This window comes from Palaemon carinicauda, chromosome 9, assembly GCF_036898095.1.
Source record: "Palaemon carinicauda isolate YSFRI2023 chromosome 9, ASM3689809v2, whole genome shotgun sequence".
Lineage (NCBI taxonomy): Eukaryota > Metazoa > Arthropoda > Malacostraca > Decapoda > Palaemonidae > Palaemon > Palaemon carinicauda.
This window is the reverse complement of record NC_090733.1, coordinates 136087207-136113325: the sequence shown is the minus strand read 5'-3', so window position 1 is coordinate 136113325 and position 26119 is coordinate 136087207. Positions and strand designations below refer to the sequence as shown.

The 26119-nt window shown below is 38.1% G+C and overlaps 2 protein-coding genes across 3 annotated transcripts in view; both read right to left on the bottom strand.

Moving 5' to 3' along the window:
* The window catches only part of LOC137647171 (ELMO domain-containing protein 3-like), a 37787-nt gene extending 26327 nt beyond the window's left edge, over positions 1 to 11460 (bottom strand). Inside the window, exons 1-3 of one of the 2 annotated variants that reach the window (XM_068380453.1) lie at positions 11395 to 11460; positions 1416 to 1524; positions 845 to 951 (exon numbers count right to left, since the gene is read on the bottom strand). In XM_068380453.1, coding sequence (XP_068236554.1) covers positions 845 to 951 — 107 coding nt within the window. In that variant the 5' untranslated portion in view covers positions 1416 to 1524; positions 11395 to 11460. Of the gene's footprint in view, positions 1 to 844; positions 952 to 1415; positions 1525 to 11348 lie in introns of both variants that reach the window. The other variant, XM_068380454.1, reaches the window with a different exon arrangement.
* A 4238-nt stretch (positions 11461 to 15698) lies between these two features.
* The window catches only part of LOC137647172 (uncharacterized), an 11516-nt gene continuing 1095 nt past the window's right edge, over positions 15699 to 26119 (bottom strand). The window contains exons 2-5 of the mRNA XM_068380455.1: positions 25287 to 25542; positions 19231 to 19351; positions 18156 to 18311; positions 15699 to 17255 (exon numbers count right to left, since the gene is read on the bottom strand). Coding sequence (XP_068236556.1) covers positions 16839 to 17255; positions 18156 to 18311; positions 19231 to 19351; positions 25287 to 25542 — 950 coding nt within the window. The 3' untranslated portion in view covers positions 15699 to 16838. The remainder of the gene's footprint in view (positions 17256 to 18155; positions 18312 to 19230; positions 19352 to 25286; positions 25543 to 26119) is intronic.

Genomic DNA, 26119 nt, shown 5'->3' with positions numbered 1-26119 from the left:
AGATGGAATTTGAAATACAAATTATATGGACATATAGAGCATATGACTACCACTTTGAGTAATTATACTGTATGTATGTCTTAAACAGTAACAAATAAAAATTGTTAAAGGCAATACTAACCTTCCTTACTCATCATTAATGTATTACTGTATGCACTACATCCAAATTATTGAGATAAGCATAAAATGAAAACTAATGTTCCAAACTACTGGACCACTTTCGTTTCTTTAAGGTCTCGTTTAAACTTTTGTATACTGTACTTACAAGAGTGAAATTTCTGAAAGTCAGCCATATTCCAGAATCATAAACTACTACAACTCTAAGCACCAACTTTAAAATGTAAAATTTGGTCAGCTGCTACTTCACATTTACGTACTGTATACGATCTAATTATTATTCTTGGAGATATAAAGTCAATGGTGAGCCCTACTCTACTTCAGATTCATGCTCTTCCTACGAGATAAAAGCTTCTGATGATAGGGAGGGGAATTTGATTTCAAAATGGCTTCAAAGCATTATGGTGACATTTGGCATTTAGTACTTGGGTTGAATGACTGGCAAAAGCCCCCATGATTTATTCCTGAAGTAGCAGATATAACCACTTGTATATCCATCCCTTCTGTGAATTTTTTGCATCTGGAGAAAATTCAAGAGATGTTTTTCCATACATAAACTGACAAATCTCTTTAATTAGCATTAGATTCAAGGAATCTGTTGAAGCAAGTATCAGAAACAATGCATGCCATGGGTGTGAAGACCATAAATATGACATACTATCTGAGATAAAAACATGATTTACAATGTATCAAAACTTTACAGTACAATCATACCCAGGCTCCTCACCTTAATCTGTCTATTCGATTCAACCCGTGTATTTGGTTTTTTCTATTTTTCTCTGCAACATCGTCAAATTCTGACGGAGGATCTTTTTGGTGCAAGGACTCCAACATCTGCAAAATTTTAATATTCTTGGTTAAAAAAATTAAACTATGAGAGATTACTAGTGTGCAATACATAGATGAGATCATGGGGAGGTGCAGATGGAGATGGTTTGGGCATGCTCTCCGCATTCCCAGGAGAGATTAGTTCACCAAACTGGGCTCTACAGGGAACTAGAAGAGTTGGAAGACCCAAGTCTACATGGCTGAGGACTATGAAGCGTGAAGTAAGAGATATGATGAATGGAAAAGTATTGATTTAAAAGCTCAAGATAGAGATGACTGGCGAAATCTAACCGAGGCCCTTTGCGTCAATAGGCGTAGGAGGAGATGAGGATGATGAGGATACTGTATATATATTATATTACAAAGGACAACATACAAATTTTAATAAAAACTGTAATGCTGATAAGAAAGAATATTCATCACATAAAATTGCCTAGTATTGTATGCTTTTTTAAGTTCTGCCCACTTACTTTTGTATGTTTGTTGATATATTTTTAGAAATCCATAATGAACAGGTAGCACACACTTATCAAACTACATCCAGTAAGCACATAGGCCATGTCAAAAGCGCCAAAGAATCTGGAAATAAATCAATTTAAATCTTGTATATAAAAATGTACAGTACAGTATATATAAGTTATAATGAGAAATGAAAAAAATATTTCATGCAATAAATGGGCATAATAGTTATCCTAAAACAATATTTTATAGTTTCTAAAATAGGAGCTGTTTTCTACTTTACACAACTTAAGTCAAGACATTATTTTGCGAGTATCTACTGTATACATAAATTTCATACAAATCATAACAGTGACACATAATATCTAACCTAATGTTCAGCAAAAATAGTTCGTCATACTCTGTTCACTATGTAATGGTAAATAATTCAGAAATTACTGTACATTATGGCAAAAATAGATCAATAAAAACATCACATAATAAAAATAATTTACATTTTACCTAACTATACTAACCCAAACCCTTTAATAGGCGTATGATTTCAGAAAAACTGGAAACTCGGCTGTTGAAATCTAAAACGATGTGTTGCTGGTTACAGGTGTGGTCGGATGTCTTTCAAGACTGCTTGAGGAGTACCTCCGAGTCGATTCCCAAATCCTAATGGGACTCATTTTAGTATCCCTTAGATTGACCATGTTGGGTCCTCCTTGATTATTCCCTTCTAGGGTGATCAGACTGTTATCTAACACTAGGGGAACGAATACGTAACCTGTCTTGCTTAGACCGGTACGCCCTAGAGCCTGAGGAATCGGTGCGCTCTCAAAGAACTAGCACGTGGTGATTTCGAACAAGGTTGGTCTCCTTTCTATTGGAGCTCCTTGTGTGAAAACATTGACCTTGTGTGTGGCAATCGCTTATAAGAGTATCTTTGTAAACTTCTTTCCTCATAAATAAACACAAACTCTTATAAGAGGAGTGTATAGGGTGATCGATCACGTGAATGAGAACACTCCCCAGAAGGGCATCGCACGCGTACAAGAGACTTTACTCATAATTATAACGATGACTTGCTTGTGAGGAGGCCTCCCCTGAGACCTAAGGAAGGCTACCGTGAACTTAGAATGTTGTCCTTAGCAGGGGCGTTGTGCGAAAAAACAGCAGGGCGCTTTTCCACAAGGAGAAGGATGGGCACTACCTGTTTCTCTGGGAGAAGATAACAAAGTTGGTTCACTCATAGCTTGTCCCAAAGTTAGGTTGGAGTCATTATCCTTCTTCGTAATCCCGCCGATGTAGGAAAACTGAGAAAGTTTAGAAGTTTGAATACCAGGCGCAAAGAATCTCGCTTTGACTACAGTACTTCTTGCTCCTATTGCCGTACTGCAACCACTGTGAAGATGGCCACTTCCCTACATTCTTCACAGGGGGATGGCTGCAGGCAGTCACGACCACTGCAAGAATGACATAAAGAATGAGGATTTGCCATATCCTCAAGTGGTTTATCCATAACAGCATCCGATCATTGAAAAGAAAGAAAATGGATGGAAAATCACCGCCAGTGTTGTCACAATGATACTACATCCGTACTGCTCAGCGGCTAGGTCGAAGTTCCCCGGCATCGACCAGTAACTACCAAACCTCGTTATGAATTTTAGCAGCTGAGTTTCCAGCTTTGCTGAAATTATACTCTTAATACAAGACGAGTTTGTATTCCTGTAGCAACAACTGGCTATTCAGGCATACTCGGTGCAGTATTTTCATGTTTCAGATGATTTTGATAACTGTTTTTACTGGAATTGGGTAGTTATCTTTATTGACATGCTTGTTCTTTCTAAGCAAGTTTCTTAAAGTAATGAAAATAAAATTGAATCGCCATATTTCAGCAGTGTTAGGTTGAACGGATCATATTTTAAAAAATTTTCAAAACAGGCCATTATATGGAAAGGGTGCCAGGTAACCCTGCATAGGGGGTAAAGCACCATAGGATGCCAAAATATTTTATGGAGCCTTTGTATATCAGCGGCCAGTTCCTCCACCGAGCTTAAAATATGGACACCAACTAACCTAAACTTCCCTCCCAAACCTAACCTCCTAGCTTTGTCCTTACCTTGTTACCTAACAGGTGTGGGGCTAACGCCCACCTACGACCCCCCTTACACTTTTGTATTCTTAGTCAGCCGTCATCATACGTACATGTGGCCGCTATCATACATACAGGTACGGCCCAAATTATCTTCTTGGAAATGTTTCTCAACTACCCAAAAACAGGACACTTTCCTGCAAAATCTAGGCTAAGCAAAGACTAACCTCAACCAAGACTTAGATAAGCTGCAATGGGCAACTATGAAAAAGACTCGGTAATATTTTACTGTATTAGGGGGTATCATTTCGAACATAAAATATATGTTTTCTTGTAGCAAATAACGTGATTTAACCGAATTTGACCTTTATTTCAACTGCAAACAAACAGAAAAACCAGTTCGACTAACTTCAAGTAGCCAAATTGGTTGCTGTTGTTGCGGTTGAAATGAAGGTGAAAACCGGTTAAAACATGTTATTTTCCTTAGTAAAATAAATTTTTGAATATACTTACCCGTTGATCATGTAGCTGCAGCTCTGCTGCCCGACAGAAAAAACCTACGGGCGGAATACGCCAGCGATCGCTATACAGGTGGGGGTGTACATCAACAGCGCCATCTGTCTAGTAGGTACTCAAGTACTTCTTGTCAACAAAGAACCAATTTTCTCCTCGGTCCACTGGGTCTCTATGGGGAGGAAGGGCGGGTCCTTTAATTCATGATCAACGGGTAAGTATATTCAAAAATTTATTTTACTAAGGAAAATAACATTTTTCAATATTAATCTTACCCGTTGATCATGTAGCTGATTCACACCCAGGGGGGTGGGTGGAGACCAGCATACATGTTAACATTAGAAGCTAAGTATTCCGTATTTCATTTTAGCAGTTATTCAAAATAACAAACATAAAATTAATAAGTACCTGGTAAGGAAGTCGACTTGAACAATTACTCTGCCTTTTTAAGTACGTCTTCCTTACTGAGCCTCGCGATCCTCATAGGATGCTGAGCGACTCCTAGGTGCTGAAGTATGAAGGGCTGCAACCCATACTAAAGGACCTCATCACAACCTCTAATCTAGGCGCTTCTCAAGAAAAGAATTTGACCACCCGCCAAATCAACCAGGATGCGAAAGGCTTCTTAGCCTTCCGTACAACCCAAAAACAACAATAAAAACATTTCAAGAGAAAGATTAAAAAAAGTTATGGGATTATGGGAATGTAGTGGTTGAGCCCTCACCTACTACTGCACTCGCTGCTACGAATGGTCCCAGGGTGTAGCAGTTCTCGTAAAGAGACTGGACATCTTTAAGGTAAAATGATGCGAACACTGACTTGCTTCTCCAATAGGTTGCATCCATTACACTCTGCAGAGATCTGTTTTGTTTGAAGGCCACTGAAGTTGCGACAGCTCTAACTTCATGTGTCCTTACCTTCAGCAAAGCATGGTCTTCCTCATTCAGATGGGAATGAGCTTCTCTAATCAAAAGTCTGATGTAATAAGAAACTGCGTTCTTCGACATCGGTAAAGCAGGTTTCTTAATAGAGCACCATAAAGCTTCTGATTGTCCTCGTAATGGCTTCGTACGTCTTAAATAGTACTTAAGAGCTCTTACTGGGCATAGTACTCTCTCTTGTTCGTTTCCAACCAAACTGGACAGACTTGGAATCTCGAACGATTTGGGCCAAGGACGAGAAGGGAGTTCGTTTTTAGCTAAAAAACCAAGCTGTAAGGAACATGTAGCCGTTTCAGATGTAAATCCTATGTTCCTGCTGAAGGCGTGTATCTCACCGACTCTTTTAGCTGTTGCTAAGCAGACGAGGAAAAGAGTCTTCAAAGTGAGATCTTTAAAAGAGGCTGATTGAAGCGGTTCGAACCTTGCTGACATCAGGAACCTTAAAACCACGTCTAAGTTCCAACCTGGTGTGGTCAACCGACGCTCCTTCGAGGTCTCAAAAGACTTAAGGAGGTCCTGTAGATCTTTGTTGTTGGAAAGATCTAAGCCTCTGTGGCGGAAGACTGCTGCCAACATGCTTCTGTAACCTTTGATCGTAGGAGCTGAAAGGGATCTTACCTTCCTTAGGTGTAAAAGGAAGTCAGCTATCTGAGTTACAGAGGTACTGGTTGAGGATACTGAATTCGCCTTGCACCAGCTTCGGAAGACTTCCCATTTTGACTGGTAGACCTTGAGAGTGGATGTCCTCCTTGCTCTGGCAATCGCTCTGGCTGCCTCCTTCGAAAAGCCTCTAGCTCTTGAGAGTCTTTCGATAGTCTGAAGGCAGTCAGACGAAGAGCGTGGAGGCTTGGGTGTACCTTCTTTACATGCGGCTGACGCAGAAGGTCCACTCTTAGAGGAAGAGTCCTGGGAACGTCTACTAGCCATTGCAGTACCTCGGTGAACCATTCTCTCGCGGGCCAGAGGGGAGCAACCAACGTCAACCTTGTCCCTTCGTGAGAGGCGAACTTCTGCAGTACCTTGTTGACAATCTTGAACGGGGGGAACGCATAAAGGTCTAGATGGGACCAATCCAGAAGAAAGGCATCTATGTGAACTGCTGCTGGGTCCGGAATCGGTGAGCAATAATTTGGGAGCCTCTTGGTCATCGAGGTAGCGAACAGATCTATGGTGGGCTGACCCCACAGGGCCCATAGTCTGTTGCAAACATTCTTGTGAAGGGTCCATTCTGTTGGGATGATCTGACCCTTCCGGCTGAGGCGGTCTGCCATGACATTCATGTCGCCTTGAATGAACCTCGTTACTAGAGATATTTTTCGATCTCTTGACCAGGTGAGGAGGTCCCTTGCGATCTCGAACAACGTCATCGAATGAGTCCCTCCTTGCTTGGAGATGTACGCCAAGGCTGTGGTGTTGTCGGAGTTCACTTCCACCACCTTGCCTAGAAGGAGGGACTTGAAGCTTCTCAAGGCCAGATGAACTGCCAGTAGCTCCTTGCAGTTGATGTGCAGTGCTCTTTGATCCGAATTCCACGTGCCCGAGCATTTCCGACCGTCCAGTGTCGCACCCCAGCCCGTGTCCGATGCGTCCAAGAAGAGAAGGTGGTCGGGGGTCTGAACAGCCAGTGGTAGACCTTCCCTGAGCAGAATGTTGTTCTTCCACCAAGTCAGTGCAGACTTCATCTTCTCGGAGATAGGAACTGAGACCGCTTCTAGCGTCATGTCCTTTCTCCAGTGAGCAGCTAGGTGATACTGAAGGGGTCGGAGGTGGAGTCTCCCTAACGCGATGAACTGGTCCAGCGATGAAAGCGTCCCTATCAGACTCATCCACTGTCTGACTGAACATCGGTTCTTCTTCAGCATGCTCTGGATGCATTCTTGGGCTTGACTGATTCTGGGGGCCGACGGAAAAGCCCGAAAAGCTTGACTCTGAATCTCCATACCTAGATATACTATAGTTTGGGATGGGACGAGTTGGGACTTTTCCATATTGACCAGGAGACCCAATTCCTTGGTCAGATCCAGAGTCCATTTTAGATTCTCCAGACAGCGACGACTTGACGCAGCTCTTAAAAGCCAGTCGTCCAAATAGAGGGAGGCTCTGATGTCTGCTAAATGCAGGAATTTGGCAATATTCCTCATCAGTTTGGTAAACACTAGAGGTGCCGTGCTTAGGCCAAAGCACAGGGCTTGGAACTGGTATACCACCTTCCCAAAAACGAACCTTAGAAAAGGTTGGGAATCTGGGTGGATGGGGACGTGAAAGTACGCGTCCTTTAGGTCTAACGAGACCATCCAGTCTTCCTTCCTGACCGATGCTAGAACCGACTTCGTCGTCTCCATGGTGAACGTCTGCTTGGTGACAAAGACATTTAGAGCACTGACGTCTAGCACCGGTCTCCACCCTCCTGTCTTCTTCGCCACTAAGAAGAGACGGTTGTAGAAGCCCGGGGATTGATGGTCCCGGACTATGACTACCGCTCCCTTTTGTAGCAAGAGAGACACCTCTTGCTGTAAAGCTAGCCTCTTGTCCTCCTCTCTGTACCTGGGAGAGAGGTCGATGGGAGTTGTTGCTAGAGGGGGCTTGCGCAAGAATGGAATCCTGTACCCCTCTCTGAGTAACTTCACAGACTGTGCGTCTGCACCCGTTCTCCCAGGCCTGCCAGTAGTTCTTGAGCCTGGCTCCCACTGCTGTCTGAAGAAGGTGGCAGTCAGACGCTGCCTTTTGAGGACTTGGAACCCTTCTTCTTGTTGCCACGTTGACTAACGGCACGAGTACCTCCTCTGCTGGAGGTTCTGCCACGAAAGGGCGGAATGAACCTAGACGCTGGTGTGTCCATCCTAGGTCTAGGCACGGAAGGTAAAGCTGTGACTTTACGTGCGGATGACGCCACCAGGTCATGAGTGTCCTTCTGGATCAACGAGGCGGCAATCCCCTTGATCAACTCTTCAGGAAAGAGACACTTCGATAGCGGAGCAAACATCAGTTCTGACTTCTGACATAGGGTGACTCCCGCCGACAAGAAGGAGCAAAGGTGATCCCGCTTCTTGAGAACTCCAGACACGAAAGAAGCCGCAAACTCGCCAGACCCATCCCGTATGGCTTTGTCCATGCAGGACATGATGAGCATGGCAGAATCCTTATCCGCAGGGGAGGTCTTCCTGCTCAACGCTCCCAAACACCAGTCCAGGAAGTTAAAGATCTCGAAAGCACGGAAAACTCCCTTAAAAAGATGGTCCATGTCCGAAGAAGTCCAGCAAATCTTGGAGCGTCTCATAGCCAGTCTGCGGGGAGAGTCTACCAGACTTGAGAAGTCGCCCTGGGCAGAGGCAGGAACACCCAAGCCGAGAACCTCTCCCATGGCATACCAGACGCTAGATCTGGAAGCAAGCTTGGCTGGGGGAAACAAGAAGGATGTCTTCCCAAGCTGCTTCTTGGCCTGCTACCACTCTCCCAGTACCCTAAAAGCTCTCTTGGACGAGTGAGCGAGTACGAGCTTCGTAAAGGCAGGAGCTGCTGACTGCATGCCTAAAGCGAACTCAGAGGGAGGTGAGCGTGGAGCTGCAGACACAAACTGGTCCGGATACAACTCCTTAAACAGGGCAAGGACTTTCCTAAAGTCTAAGGAGGGAGGCGTAGTCTTGGGTTCATCTATGTCGGAGTGTTGGTCGTCCAAATGCGCAGCTTCGTCGTCATCAGAGATTCCTTCATCCGAATGCTGAGGAGGAAGTGGCAAAGGAGGACTCTGAACGGCAGAATCCGGCAGCACGGGTGCATGCGTAGCTGCACTGGATCCAACATCATGCCGCTGTTGGTCAGTCTGAGAGCTGGCAACAACCAAAGCGGAGTGGTGGTGCGTGGTGGGGACCACTGAGGGTGGCGGAGACTGACGCACCGCGTCAAAACACGGCAGCTTGACTCCACCTTCCTGCTGATGCGGTAGCTCACGCACGGCAACGGAGGGTGCTGCACGTCGGCTAACGTCAACATGCGTCTGGCAGGGTCGACTGCGCATAGGTGGTGGAGCTCTCACAGCCGGAGTGTGGGAGCAGGCAGCCGCAGTGTCAGCTGGGCGCACAACCGTGGCAGGTTGTAGGCTAACGGGTGCATCGTCAACCTTCTCAGCACGATACTCCTGCATGAAGGAAGCTAGCTGAGTCTGCATAGACTGCAGCAAAGACCACTTAGGGTCTACAGCGGCTGGTGCGGCAACAGACGGAGTGATTGCCTGCTGCGGAACCACTCTACCTCTCTTGGGAGGTGTGCAGTCTACGGAGGACTGCGGCGAGTCCGAACTGACCCAGTGGCTACACCTGGGCCGTTGGACTCGTTCGGAAGGGACCTTGCGCTTGAGAGGTCGTGAGACCTTGATCCAGCGTTTCTGACGAGAAACTTCTTCCGCAGACGAGGAATGAATGGGCTCACTCGTCTGTTTGTGGGTGGGACGATCTCGGCAAGATACGTCCTCAACCACGGAGGGAACGTCTGTCCGCTGATCAAGGCCTGTCGAACCCTTTGGTCGTACGACATTGCTTCTCCCCTGGGCTTGGGAGCTTGCAAGAGGTCCCGGACTGGGAGGACGACAGGCACGAACAGACGCACCCTCATGCGTAACACTGACACTTTTCACAGCACTGACACTCACTTCACTTCCCACTGCACTTTTCTCTTTCAACTCCCTGACGTCAGCCAGGAGTTGATTGCGGTCATTCGCTAATGACTCAACTCTCTCACCAAGAGCCTGAATGGCACGCATCATGTCCGCCATCGAAGGTTGATGAGAGCTAGTAGGAGGGTCGGGTGTAACCACTACAGGGGAAGGAAAAGGTTGAGGGGCATGGGGAGAGGAAAAATCAATAGAGCTAGACGAACTCCTCCTGATCCTATCCTTCTCTAGCCTACGTGCATACTTAAGGAATTCTTGAAAATCGAATTCCGAAAGCCCAGCGCATTCCTCACATCGATCTTCCAATTGACAGGCTTTACCCCTACAATTGGAACAAACGGTGTGCGGATCGATCGAGGCCTTCGGAAGACGCCTAGAACAGTCCCTAGCGCTACACTTCCTGTACTTGGGGACTTGAGTAGGGTCAGACATCTTGAATTAGTCAAAGGGGGGAAATCCAAAATCTATCCAAGTCGTCAACAAATAATCCAAAATCTAATCAATGAAAGTGAGAAAGTATTGAGGATAACTTCTGCACAGCGAAAGCTAATAACTAGAGAGAATACTTCACCAAATAACGTGAAAATCAACTCCAGAAAACAACAGCGTATCAAGTAGGTCTTGCCGGTGGCACGACAGAGAGAAAATTGGTTCTTTGTTGACAAGAAGTACTTGAGTACCTACTAGACAGATGGCGCTGTTGATGTACACCCCCCCACCTGTATAGCGATCGCTGGCGTATTCCGCCCGTAGGTTTTTTCTGTCGGGCAGCAGAGCTGCAGCTACATGATCAACGGTAAGATTAATATTGAAAAATGTTATTTACTAGAGGGAAACATATTTTATGTTAAAATTTTTAAATATAAAGGCTCTTGTTCCGCCGTGGCCTCGCTTCGCTCGCCAGAAAACAAAAACATGAAGCTCTTATGTACTTGCAAGCGGTAATGTTGAGCTGCACACGCTAACATTAGCAATGTTCCGTTAACATTAGCAACGCTAAATATAATAATTCTTGTTCCACCACTGGCTCGCTTTGCTAACATTAGCAATGTTACATTAACATATATACATATTTCTGAAACTATTCATTTCCGACAGGAACGAGTGTCATTTTTGAAGAGAACAGACCTATTTCTATAGAAAATAAGTATTTTTTTCCTTAGGTTACATTACCCTGTAATACAGTACAATAATACCAAAAAATCTAGGGGGTGTATGTATGATAACGGCCACCTGTATGTATTATAATGTCTTAGAATACGGGAGTGTAAGGGGGTCGTAAGGGGGCATTAGCACCCCCATTAGGTAAGTAGGTAAGGACACGGCTTGTAGGTTAGGTCAGGGGGGAATGTTTAGGTTAATCAATGTCCATTTTTAATCAACGTGTGAGGAACTGGCCGCTGATAAAGGCTCCAAATCTTGATTTCTCACATCTTTTAAACTGGAAATTTTTAAAATTTAAAAAATCTTGATTTCACACATCTTTTAAACTAGAACATTTATAAAATACTTCATCATCATAACAGACACAGAACATCCCAGAACTTAATTGAAATTAGATTGCCATTATATAACTCCTATATAAGAAATAAGCTATGCCTATACAACGCATACGTTACCCCACACAGGGCCCACGGTAAGCTCATTGTCTTAGGTAGCAGACAACAGCATACACTATAGTGGCAATATATCAGATTCCTATATATCCAATAGCTTCATATTCAAGTATATTTTCTTATATATTTACCTGTGAATACAGACAAACAGGTTAATGAGACCTGTGATATGCGTACCTGGGGGAATGTTGTTGTCAATCTTATAAACGCTCAGGTGACATAACATATTGTGCTGAAATTCATCTATTATTCATGTTTGATTGATTACAATACGTTTGATTAATCATTTCAACGTTATGATTATGAATTTATATTAACTTTAGGATGAATTTAATCTTAAAATGGTTTATCGGGTGTAAGTAGATTGCGTCGTATAATCAAATTGCAATTTGCAATTTATTACTGATAAGAAGCTTTGTTTTGGTCAGTCAAACGGGAGATCAAATGAAAAACTTTGAAATATTTGGACTTTTTTCATTTATTCAATTAATTCAGTTTTTGTTTTGATTACACTTTTAAAATGGGGTCAATCAAGATTATCTTCTATTGGCAGAATACGACAGGGAAGTTAGTGGTGTTATATATTTAAAGGTTCATTAAACTCTCTCTCTCTCTCTCTCTCTCTCTCTCTCTCTCTCTCTCTCTCTCTCTCTCTCTCTCTCTCTCTCTCTCTCTCTCTCTCACAACCGAAAGAAAAATATACAAAATTAACTGTGAATTGTTGAAAAATCTTTTTATGAAGATAAATATTCTTTAAGACTCTATAACCTTTGACCTTTCTTGTTGGCTAAATGCTAAGTTGTTCGAACTTCCAGTTGATTTTCAAGGACTACTCTGGTTAAGTTTTCATATCATCGCTACTCTGGTCAGAGTAGATTAGCGATGATGGAAGACTTTTGTCTGATCGCTCAAGGCAAACCAACCTAGTTTGGCTGTCCCAGACTAGTAGGCCTACAGCATTGCATGATCATGGTGATACACAAACCCTTTCACTACGTTAAGGTCTCCCCACTGAGAAAGGGTTGGCTATACGTAAATATAGAAAATAATATATATTATAATGTAAGACTGTATTATGTAGCCTTAGTCATGCGATACATTATTTATTTCTAGGTTTCAGAAAGTCCTATGGTATGCTTAATAAATTATTTACTATAAGGCTGGCAAACGCACGCGGTATATATATATATATATATATATATATATATATATATATATATATATATATATATATATATATATATATATAAGCAGCTCTTCTGGGAGAAGGACAATCCAGAATCAAACCATTGTTCTCTAGTCTTGGGTAATGCCATAGCCTCTGTACCATGGTCTTCCACTGTCTTGGATTAGAGTTCTCTTGCTTGAGGGTACACTTGGGCACACTATTCTATCGTATTTTTCTTCTTGTTTTTTTCTAAGTTTTTAAAGTTTATATAGGAAATATTTATTTTAATGTTACTGATCTTAAAATCTTATATTTTTCCTTGTTTCCTTTCCTCACTGAGCTATTTTCCCAGTTGGAGCCCCTGGGCTTATAGCATCCTGCTTTTCCAACTAGGGTTGTAGCTTAGCAAGTAATAATAATGATAATTATATATATATATATATATATACTGCATATAAATGCATATATGTGTTTGTAATGTATTTTATTATTTTCATACACGTTAAGATATAAACAGCCTATATACACACAATACCATCTTTTACCTGGCAGTGGATATATTATTTCTTGTATTTCGTTCTAAGATTTTTATCTTGTGCTTTCTATTAGCATTCTACGTCTTTGTAAACTGTGTTTACAAATATGCTTATCTGTGTATTGTATGAGAAAAACGGCATGTACAGTTGGCCTCACTTATTACGATACACTGACGTCTCCTTAGCTTCCCGTGAAGTGTACCGGAATTAATGAAGCCAGCTGTACGTGCGTAGGTATTGTTGGCAAGGGCAGAGAGTGACTTTATATCACTAAAACTTTAGTCTTTTTCATAAAATAATCGTTATATATAATTAACTGTCAATGGTATATGTGGATGAGATCACGATGAAGGGTAGATGGAGATGGTTTGGGCATGCTCTTCGCACTCCCCATTAGAGATTAGTTCACCAAACGTTCAGCTGGGCTCCACAAGGCGCTAGAAGAGTTGGAGGACCCAGGCCTACATGGCTGAGGACTACGAAGCGCGAAGTAGATGATGATGAATGGAGAAGTATTGTATTAAAAGCTCAAGATAGAAACGACTGGCGAAATCTAACCGAGCCCCTTTTGCGTTAATAGCCGTAGGAGATGATGATGATGATGATGAAGTGTTTTTACTCTAAGTCTAGCAGACAACCTCTATGTCAAGAGATACGCTATTTTGCGAAGAGTATGTATGCTACCATTCGTCGTTCATTTATTTCTTTGTGAGTATCTTCACACAAAAACTACTGTACCGATTTCGACCAAACTTGGTAGTCGTGTGGAGTATGATCCAAGGATAAATATATACCATTTTGGATAAAGTACATCAAAGTACAATTACGCAGCAGTACTTTGAAAATAATCACAAGAGTTCTCTTGCTTGAGGGTACACTCTGGCACACTATTCTATCTAATTTCCCTTCCTCTTGTTTTGTTAAGGTGTTTATAGTTTACATAGGAAATATTTATTTTAATGCTGTTACTGTTCTTAAAATATTTCATTTTTCCTTGTTTCCTTTCCTCACTGGGCTATTTTCACTGTTGGAGCCCCTGGGCTTATAGCGTCTTGCTTTTCCAACTAGGGTTGTAGCTTGGCAAGTAATAAATAATAATAATGATAATAATAATAATAATTATTATTATTATTAAGTAAATGGCGAATATTTTGTTAGTTCATTTTATTTTTCCTTGTTTCCTTTCCTCACTGGGCTATTTTCCCTGTTGGAGGCCCTGGGGTTATAGCGTCTTACTGGTATATTTATCTTAATGTTGTTACTGTTCTTAAAATATTTTATTTTTCCTTGTTTCCTTTCCTCACTGGGCTATTTTCCATGTTGGAGCCCCTGGGCTTATAGCGTCTTGCTTTTCCAACTAGGGTTGTAGCTTAGCTAGTAATAATAATAATAATAATAATAATAATAAAGTAAATGGCGAATATTTTGTTAGTTCATTTTATTTTTCCTTGTTTCCTTTCCTCACTGGGCTATTTTCCCTGTTGCAGCCCCTGGTGTTATAGCGTCTTGCTTTTCCAAATAGGGTTGTAGCTTAGCAAGTAATAATAATAATTAGGTAAATGGCAAATAGTTTGTTAGTTCATTGTTTGTTTGTGAATAGTACACAAAAATTACTGAACCAATTTAAACTAAATTTGGTAGACATTTGAGGAATGACACAAGGATAAATCCATTAGATTTTGAAGAAAATACATCGAAATACAAATACGTAGTGGAGTTAAGAGCAAAATAAGACTGCTTGAAGTGGCGAAGGTATGCTCTCTACTGAGTGCCCCCTCTTGTTTTGCAATGAAAAGGAAATTAAAAATTACAGGAATAGTATTTAAATATTCTTATTTCCAGCATATTCTCAGAGCATATGTTAAGCATAATCAGGTACATTATTTTCCCCGTTGGAGGCCCTGGGCTTATAGCATCCTGCTTTTCCAACTAGGGTTGTAGCTTAGCAAGTAATGATAATAGTAATAATAATAATAATAGTAATAATAATAATAATGATAATAATACTGTAATAATAATAATAATAACAATAATAATAATAATGATAAAATAATAATAATAGTACTGTAATAATATTGATGATAATAATAATAATAATAATAATGATAATACTGTAATAATAATAATAATAATAATAATAATGATATAGAAACAGTGGACACAATCTCACAGGAATCTTTTTTTTTTCTCAAAATTAATATTTTCTTTGAATAATGTTATCAAGAGCATCTTTTGAGGCATCACGTTGATGTCAGAACAGTATGTTTATTGTCTATTCTGTTACGGTCAGATATATCAAAATGTAGATTATATAAAAAGTTGCTTTGATTACTGTTTTAATTTATTTATTTATTAATTATCAATTATTAATTATTGTTATTAATTATCATTAAATATTGATTAGTATTATCATTAATTATTGATTAGTATTATCATTAATTATCATTAATCATTATCATTAATTATTAATCATTATTATTATTAACAATTATTATTATTATCATTATTATTAATTGTTGATTATGAATTATTAATTATTAATAAATTTATCATAGAAAATAACAAATCGGTAACAGCGAAAGAAAATACTAACCAGCTAATATATAACAATTAATATATCTAAAATTACTGAAAATATTTACAATATTTTACAAGATTCATAAAATATTTACATTTCAACTATTAGTAACAATTTACACAAATTCGTAAAGATATTCTTTATTGATGATTTTGAACTCAGCTGACGTCAGCAAAATGAATTCAGCATAGAGTTTCCAGAAAGAAGTTTAAATATTTTGATGTTTTTATAATTAATTGATAAACAGGAACATAGTTCTGATAAAATCCGATCTTCCAAACTTCCTGTTTTCTTTGAAAAAATCATGTGTTGTAAAAATGGAAGTAAACAAGTATTGCCACAGATATGTGTCTACAAATGCATTCAGCAATGGAGGGTAAGTCTGTCCAAATACATTGGCTGTACTCTTTATATATAAGAGATCCGTTTTCTTTGAGACTCGAGAAATTTCAGGACAAACTATACCATGCAATACGCAAAACGGGAGACGTCAACAAATGTTGATAAATTATGAGAAGCTCTTGTTCTAGAATACAACAATACCTTTGATTTACAAATCATTACAATATTTTAATCTTGACATTGATCAATGTTTCAAAGTAAACCTTTTTGACAGGTCATATTACATAAATGTAGGTCAATTTAATCAAAATATAATTATATAACAAATACCAGGGTAAAAGGATTAATAATCCCTGCCTCATTTTTCAAAAAAATCTGAGAATCTTGAAAGGAACAAAATCAGAGTCCTTCTCCAGTTATAGCTCAGATGGTTTTTCTGTTAACGTTCATCAACTTGAGGTTTAATTCTGCTTGCTTTTCTGTTAACATTCATCAACTTGAGGTTTAATTCTGATGGTTTTTCTGCTAACATTCATCAACTTGAGGTTTAATTCTGAATGTTTTTCTGTTAACATTCATTTATCTTGAGGTTTAATTCTGATGATTTTTCTGTTAACATTCATCAACTTGAAGTTTAATTCTGATGGTTTTTCTATTAACACTCATCAACTTGAGGTTTAATTCTGATGGTTTTTCTATTAACATTCATTCATCTTGAGGTTTAATTCTGATGGTTTTTCTGTTAACATTCATCAACCTTGAGATTGAATTCTGATGGTTATTCTGTTGACATTCAGCAACTTCAGGTTTAATTTTGATAGCTCCTCTGTTAACATTCATCAGCTTGAGGTTTAATTTTGATGGTTATTCTGTTGACATTTGACAACTTATTTTTCTGTTGACATTTGTCAGCCTGAAGCCATGTCTGCGACTGACTGCATTGTGTGAAACAACAATGATTTCACGAGAGATTACAAGATAAAGTAAGTTTGGAAAATCAGGCATTGGAAATCCCAGAGTCATTTGTCAATTCAGTTCCACCACTACGCGTCTGAGAGGAGTTAGACGCGTTCAGAAAACTCATTCGTTGAGCCGGCTCGTGCAGACCCTGGTGCCATTGGACATTGTGGCTCCTCTCCCAGCTGAAGCATGAGCGAAAGCTGGCAAACAGTGCCTTGCGGTAATGGGCGTTCATGCCAACGAAAATGAAGGGGTCGAGTGCCAGATGCATGTAGAAGATGCTGTGAATGATGAGCGAGGGCACCTGGCTCACCCTCATAAGATGGGCTAGTGTGTGGGGTACATCCAGTAGCAGGTTGACCAGGATAACCAGGCGGATGGTGTAGGCGACGTGGTCCATCGTCGTCGTGTTCTTGTCGTTGCGGATGCCCATCGTTTGTTTCTGTCGGATCATCTGAAAGAAACATCATCATCATCATCATATTATTATTATTATTACTTGCTAAGCTACAACCCTAGCTGGAAAAGCAAGATATGCTATAAGCCCAGTGGCTCCAACAGGGAAAATAGCCCAGTGAGGAAAGGAAACTAGGAAAAATAAGAATTTCTAAGAAGAGTAGCATCATTAAGATAAATATCTCCAATATAAACCATAAAACTTTAACAAAACAAGAGGAAGAGTAATAAGATAGAATAGTGTGCCAGAGTGTACCCTCAAGCAAAAGAACTCTAACCCAAGACAGTGGAAGACCATGGTGCAGAGGCTATGGCACTACCCAAGACTAGAGAACTATGGTTTGATTTTGGAGAATATAATGTAGTATTGACCTCATATAAGAGATACTTGATATTCTTACAGCAATGAAAATTTGAAGTTGTTATTTGTACAGTTAAAGTTTTTTTTTTTTAAACGAACATTAATTAGCAATCATACCACTCAGAAATTACTCTATGGTTTTCAGGGGAATTAATATCTCAGCAGTCTGTCCTTTCCTCGTATGTCAACTCTGAATTTTATATTAGATTCGTGAGTGAGATTGATAATATCTGGAAATCCTTCAACAATAAGGCCGGTAGCACACTAGCGACTCTGTGGCGCCACAAAGCCACAGCATCGTGTGGCGGGGATGTGGTCTCCCGTAGGTTTCCATTGTTTTCAAGTTTTGCCGCGCAAACTAGTGACTGTGGCAAGCGACTGTAGCTCTCTGTCGCTCATCCCCGCCACAGGCGTGGCGTGGCTTTGAAAACAATGGAAACCTATGGGAGACCACATCCCCGCCACACGATTCTGTGGCTTTGTGGCTCCACAGAGTTGCTAGTGTACTCCCGGCCTAAAGACTAAAAACCAACTCACCGTGTACATCATGAGAGAATAGGCCAGCAAACTAGCAAATGTAGGGAAGAGGTGATTTATGCCATGGACCAGGTAGATATTCCTGATAGTTGGTCCCTTTCCCAAACTGAATGTGACAGTCATTTGGTCCTCAATTGGGTACATATTGTGGAGTTCCTGGTAAACAAAAGAGGGTGCGTTCTCTTTAGTGGTTTTGCTGTTTGTCAAGATGTATCAATATTATCATCTTGAGATTATTTATTTTGCATTACAATCTCTACTTGATTCCGATTTTGTTGAACGCTCTTTCTATTATTATTATTATTATTATTATTATTATTATTATTATTATTATTATTATTATTATTGCTACTACTACTTGCTAAGCTGACCAGGCTGACATGAGTCTTTTTATACTTTATATATGACCTATCTGTTTTTGACGTTGTTACTGTTTTTAGAATGATTTATTGTTAATTTGTTCTCATCATTTACTTATTTCCTTATTTCCTTTCCTCACTGGGCTATTTTTCCCTATTGGAGCCCTTGGGCTTATAGCATCTTGCTTCTCCAACTAGGGTTGTAGTTTGGCTAGTAATAATAATAATAATAATAACCCTAGTTGGAAAAGCAGGATGCTATAAGCCCAGGGGCCCCAACAGGGAAAATAGCTCAGTGAGGAAAGGAAACAAGGAAAAATTAAATATTTTAAGAACAGCAACAACATTTAGATAAATATTTCAATATAAACTATGAAAACATTAACAAAACAAGAGAAAGAGAAATTAGATATAATAGTGTGCCCGAGTGTACCCTCAAGCAATTTCATAGAGTTTAGGGTCTTGAATCTTTAAATTAAAATATAGAGCAAATTTAATAATTTAATAGCATTAAAGGAATGGCAATTGCCAGCCATATCTGAAAGGATATTAATTTATTAAAAAAAAATAGAAAAAAAAAAAATTTGAATGGTGCCCTTTCATGACTAAAAAATCATCAAACGTTAGACAGGAAACTGACATCACGTGTCTCGCAACGGATATCTGGTTATGAATTAAAAAAAGAATAGGAAAAATAACAATATGCTTATTCTTACAATGGCGAAGGATACGAGCCAAGGAGAGAGGACGTATAGGAAGATGAATATCTCTAACGCGACGACCACTTTGACCTGGGCGAATTTCTTGTAGTGATGAGGCCAGCGTACTGCAATGAGTCTGGAAAGAGTATAAAGAGATAAATATATAGATAAGTAAAGGGGTAAATAATTAAATAACAGATAGGGCTCAGAGCTCCTGATGCATAAGTTAATACTGGTAGGAACATCTGGTTAAATATTTCTCTTTTTAGAGAGAGTGGCATTTTACATTTCATAATGTCATTTTGCCAAATGTTCTCCATCCCATGCTGATATATATATATATATATATATATATATATATATATATATATATATATATATATATATATATATATATATATATATATATATATCAGCATGATATGGAGAACATTTGACAAACAAAATAATATTATGAAACGTAAAATGCCACTCTCTCTAAAAAGAAAAGTATTGTATTAAATCAGATGGTCCTACCAGTATTAACTTATGCATCAGAGACTCTGAGCCTTACTGAAGCCTTAGAACATAGGCTAGTTACAACTCAAAGAGCTATGGGGAGAATAATGATGAGAATAACACCAAGAGATGGAAAAGGAGTAACATGGATACAGGACAAAGTATACTCTTAATATGACTTCGAAACGTTTTGCTCACGAGTGGCCCTCATTACCACTTGGCAGAGATTACTCTTACTTACAACTTTGTTGCAGAAAATAGCTGGCAGCAGATAAGTGATATCTATGGCTATATCAGTCTCTAGTTGCAGCAAATGTTTTTATGTTGAACAGACCGACATAAGTCTTTTTATAGTATATATATGACATATCTGTTTTGACGTTGTTACTGTTTGTAGAATGGTTTATTGTTAATTTGTTCTCATCATTTATTTATTTCCTTTCCTCACTGGGCTATTTTTCCCTGTTGGAGCCCTTGGGCTCATACCATCTTGCTTTTCCAACTAAGGTTGTAGCTTGGCTAGTAATAATAATATATATGACATATCTGTTTTGACGTTGTTACTGTTTTCAGAATGATTTATTGTTAATTTGTTCTCATCATTTATTTATTTCTTTATTTCCTTTCCTCACTGGGGTATTTTTCCCTGTTGGAGCCCTTGGGCTCATACCATCTTGCTTTTCCAACTAAGGTTGTAGCTTGGCTAGTAATAATAATATATATGACATATCTGTTTTGACGTTGTTACTGTTTTCAGAATGATTTATTGTTAATTTGTTCTCATCATTTATTTATTTCCTTATTTCCTTTCCTCACTGGGGTATTTTTCCCTGTTGGAGCCCTTGGGATTATAGCATCTTGCTTTTCCAACTATGCCTGTAGCTTGGCTAGTAATAATAATAATAATAATAATAATAATAATAATAATAATAATAACAAATGCAACTTGAAACTTAGTCCAACTCCATATGATTCAAAGGACATTGAAAAACACACTCAAAATTTTTCTTTTTTTTAAAGTCGTATTTAGACCAATAGCCATCGTCGAATCTCCCGGAAATTGTAGCGTATTGCGTCATGGGATTTATCGCTGGCTAGCGGTACTTCCTTTCAATCGTCATAGGTCTGAAACGGTATCCTGTTGACTTACAATTCGTTACAAAAGCAGAAACGATAACGCGAAGGGAAGGCGCCGGGAATTCTTCAAGCGTAAGAGACAGTTCCGGTGCATTGAAATATTAAAATTGGGGTTGAGGGGCGAGATTCCCTTTAACTGGATGAGAATTGAACTGTTATTATTATTATTATTATTATTATTATTATTATTATTATTATTAGCTAAGCTACAACCCAAGTTGGAAAAGCAGGATGCTATAAGCCCAGGGGCTCCAACAGGGAAAAAATAGCCTAGTGAGGAAAGGAAATAAGAAAATAAGTAAACGATAGGAGAAATAATGAACAATGAACAAGTAAAAAAAAAATATTATTATTATTATTATTATCTAAGCTACAACCCTAGTTGGAAAAGCAGGATGCTTGCTATAAGCCCAGAGGCTCCAACAGGGAACATAGCCCAGTGAGGAAAGGAAAAAAAGAAAATAGAATATTTTAAGAAGAGTAACAACTTTGAAATAAATATCTCCTATATAAACTATAAAAACTTAAAAAAAATGGAAGAAAAATAAAATAAGATAGTTTAGTTTAAATAAAATATATACGTAATTACGTGAAAGTAGTTAGGAAAGCCTGCTATTTCTTTTAGGGATGGAGTAGTAATTTCTTCAATCATTGCACACATTTTTTATACAAGTTAAAAATATGGAAGACAGATAAAATGAAAAATATATGACTACATAAACGTTGAAAAAAATGCTCCCTCTAAAAACACGGGTCACAAAAAAGAAAAAGAAAAAAATTGAATAATTGGGCAAAAGTCTCACTTTTATTTTAACTTTGTCTCCTTCGCCAACTTTGTTGTGAAGATTGTTTTGATAAACGAGTATTTGTTTATTTATTCATTTATTTATTTATTTGTTTATCTATTCATTTATTTATTTATTTGTTTATTTATTCATTTATTTATTTTTTTTGTTTTATTTGTTTATTCATTTATTTATTTATGTGTATTTATTCATTTATTTATTTACGTGTATTTATTCATTTATTTATTTATTGATTTGTTTATTTATTTATTTATTCATTTATTTATTTATTTATTTATTTGTTTATTTATTCATTTATTCATTTATTTATTTGTTTATTCATTTATTTATTTATTTGTTTATTTATTTATTTATTTATTTATTCATTTATTTATGTTTGTATGATTGGTTGTTTGTGATTCGCATAACTCAAAAACTATTTGACCGAATGTAATAAAATTTTGTGGGATGATTAACCATGATCCAAGGACAATTTGATCAGATTTTGGGATTAATTGATTGATTTATAGATATTATCTGGCATCGAAACAGTAAATTTTTGGAGTGATTGGGTCAAAGGTCAAGGTCAATCCAAGGACAATTGATTAGATTTTTGGAGTGATTGATTGATTTATAGATATTATCTGGCATCGAAACAGTAGATATTTCAAGTGATTGGGTCAAAGGTCAAGGTCATGAAAAGGTCAAAAACATCTTTTTGTTATATCATGGTCAATTCTTATCCTATCTATATGAAACTAGTGCCAAAGTGTGCATAAGTCAATTGCATATCCTATGATTTAAGAGTGATTGGGTCAAAGGTCAAGGTCATAAAAGGTCAAAAACATCTTTTTTGTTATATTATGGCCAATTTGTATCCAATTTGCATGTAACTAATGCCAAAATGTGCATAAGGGAATTGGCGTTGGCAAATGTATGCACTCAACTGAGTGCCGAAACTGTAGATTTTGGGAGTGATTGGGTCATAGGTCAAGGTCATGAAAAGGTCAAACAGATATTTTTGCTATATTGTGGTCAATTTGTATCCGATTTGTTTGTAACTAGTGCCAAAATGTGCATAAGAGAATTTTTGCTATAATGGTATTCTTTTCTTCTTTTTTTCTAGAGACTAGCGTTCAGTTCCACCATGTATCCAAAGTGAATATAAAATTAAATGGCTTTGAAAATTGCATTCTTCATTTACGTCATTTTCATAGTGGGCGTTTTCGAGTTGTGCTATTATATTGAATTTCTAATGCTCATACATTAACAAGTTATCTAAACACATATATACAGTATATATATATATATATATATATATATATATATATATATATATATATATATATATATATATATATATATATATATATATATATATATATATATATACACACACACACATATATATATATATATATATATATATATATATATATATATATATATATATATATATATGTATGTATGTATGTGTGTGTCTATAACTAGCCAATATATGCACGCATGCTGCTAATATTAGAAACAATATATATATATATATATATATATATATATATATATATATATATATATATATATATATATAAATCACCAACAATGAATAATGAGTGCCTACATTTATCTTTAAAAAAATTGGTTTTTGTCTTACGTTGTAAACATCGTACACTCTCAATCTTGTGCGTTTTGCCTGTACTCAAAGTGTTAATAGCCGAATATAGACGCTTATCTACGTAGCGAAATAGGATATTGAGACTTCAGTACATTTGCACTGGCATGTATCTTGCTTAAACGAGCTGTAGTACACAATACAGTATATTTTATTTCTATTGAATAGTCAGTCATATTGGGTTAACTACGTTTATAATGAATAAACAATAAAATTGGATTTAGTGTCGATTCAGTGCCAATTCAGCGCTGATTCATTGACAGTTCAGCGCTGATTCAGTGCTAATTCAGCACTGATTCAGTGCCCATTCAGCGTCAATATAGCACCGATTCAGCACTGATTCAGTGCCAATTCAGCAAGATTCAGTGCCGATTCAGCACGATTCAGCGTCAATTTAGCATCAATTCAGCGCTGATTCAATGCCAGTTTAGTGCTGATTCAACACCAGTTCGACAAGATTTATGTGCCAATTCAGCACGATTCAATGCCAATTTAGCACCAATTCAGCGCTGATTCATTGCCAGTTCAGCGCTGATTCAGTGCCAATTCAGCAAGAATCAGTGCTGATTCAGCGCCAATTCAGCGCTATTTCAGCGACAATTCAGTGCCAATTTTATATATATATATATATATATATATATATATATATATATAGTGTGTGTGTATGAAAATTGAAAATATTTTTCAAAGGCTATATGATAAAGGTACCATATTTCAGGTTTCACTAATTCAGCCACCAGTCATATATGAAATAAGGCAAATCTATACAAAGGTTGTAGCCAAGTTTCTTCTGAAATTTCGATAATAAAAATGAACAACCGTTCAATGTCTCTTTTCTTACAATTTGAAGAAAACCATACAAGTGATTCAGAAGTGTTTGGGAGTTTGAAAGTGTTTATCATAAAGGCTATATAAAGAAATCTGTTCTATATAAATTTTTATGGAAATGTCATAGGAAAATTGAACTTTCTTTTATACTGTTGAAATTATCTAAATTTCTTCATATTCGATTGCCTCATGTAACATCTATTATTATTATTATTATTATTATTATTATTATTATTACTAGCTAAGCTGCAACCCTAGTTGGAAAAGCAGGATGCTATAAGCCCAAGACCCCTAACAGGGAAAATAGCTCAGTGAGGATAGAGTAACAACATTAAAATAAAAATCTCCGATATAAAATATAAAAAATTAACAAAACAAGAGAAAGAGAAACAAGATAATGTGCCCGAATGTACCCTCAAGCAAGAGAACTCTAACCCAAGACACTGGAAGACCATGGTACAGTGGCTATGGCACTATCCAAGACTAGGGAACAATGGTTTGATTTTGGCGTGTCCTTCTAGAAGAGCTGCTTACCATAGCTAACGAGTCTCTTCTACCCTTACCAAGAGGAAATTAGCCACTGAACAGTTACAGTGCAGTAACCACACTAAACGGTTACAGTGCAGCAACCACACTAAACGGTTACAGTGCAGCAACCACACTGAACGGTTACAGTGCAGCAACCACACTGAACGGTTACAGTGCAGTAACCACACTGAACGGTTACAGTGCAGCAACCACACTGAACGGTTACAGTGCAGCAACCACACTGAACGGTTACAGTGCAGCAACCACACTGAACAATTACAGTGCAGCAACCACACTAAACAATTACAGTGCAGCAACCACACTGAACAATTACAGTGCAGTAACCACACTAAACAATTACAGTGCAGCAACCACACTGAACAATTACAGTGCAGTAACCACACTGAACAATTACAGTGCAGCAACCACACTGAACAATTACAGTGCAGTAACCACACTAAACAATTACAGTGCAGCAACCACACTGAACAATTACAGTGCAGTAACCACACTGAACAATTACAGTGCAGTAACCACTTAAGTGAAGAAGAATAGTTGGCTTTCACAACACTAAGAAACATTACGTAAATTTAACAAGAAGTATTGCTTCTCCCAACACATCTTACCTCATAATGGCCATGGCCGTGAAGTTGATCCTCTCAATGGGCAAGAACAGGGTATGGGTAAAAAGGAACAGGAGCTTGAGTCCCATGGGCAAGTCCCCCGCCTGACACAGGAGAGCCAGTTTCTTGACGTAGGAAAACCCGGGTAAAGTCAGGAGACAGACGATCAGCTGGACGCCGAAGAAAGTCCCCAGTTGGATTTTGGCTGCTATGTTCGTCTTGCGACACCGGAACAGACTCCAGAGGCTTGCGATGTTACCTGGCGAATAAGATGAATAAAATCAATATTATTTGAGGCATTGTAGAAGAAACTGCATTTTATAGAAAATAAATAAAAAACATTTATTCTAGAAAAGAACTCGTGGTACTGTTAAAAAGATCCGTAATTTTAATAGGAATTTTAATCGGAAATTCTCCGTACAAAAATAGTTTTTAGTCGTATTTCAGTAAATTAAAAGCGACCGTAATTTGTACCCTACTTTGTTATTATCTTTTATGAATTGGTGACCGTAATATCATTCCTTTACGTCAAGAGATCCGTTTTTAAAACGGCAAACGCCTGGCAACATTTATTCCAGGATTTTTATCATTTTTACTGCAAATTTAACAGTGTAGTTAGAATGATAGAGAAAATTTTTTTATATCATCATCATCATTCGCTGTTACTAGTCCACTGTAGGACAAAGGCCTCAGACGTTATTTTACATTCGCATTTTTATGGTTCTTCTATGCCAGTCTACACACGCATATTTTCTTAACTAGTCAATCCATCGTCTTCTCTTCCTTCCCCTGCTTCTTTATCAATCTCTAGGGACCCATTCTGTTATTTTTAATTT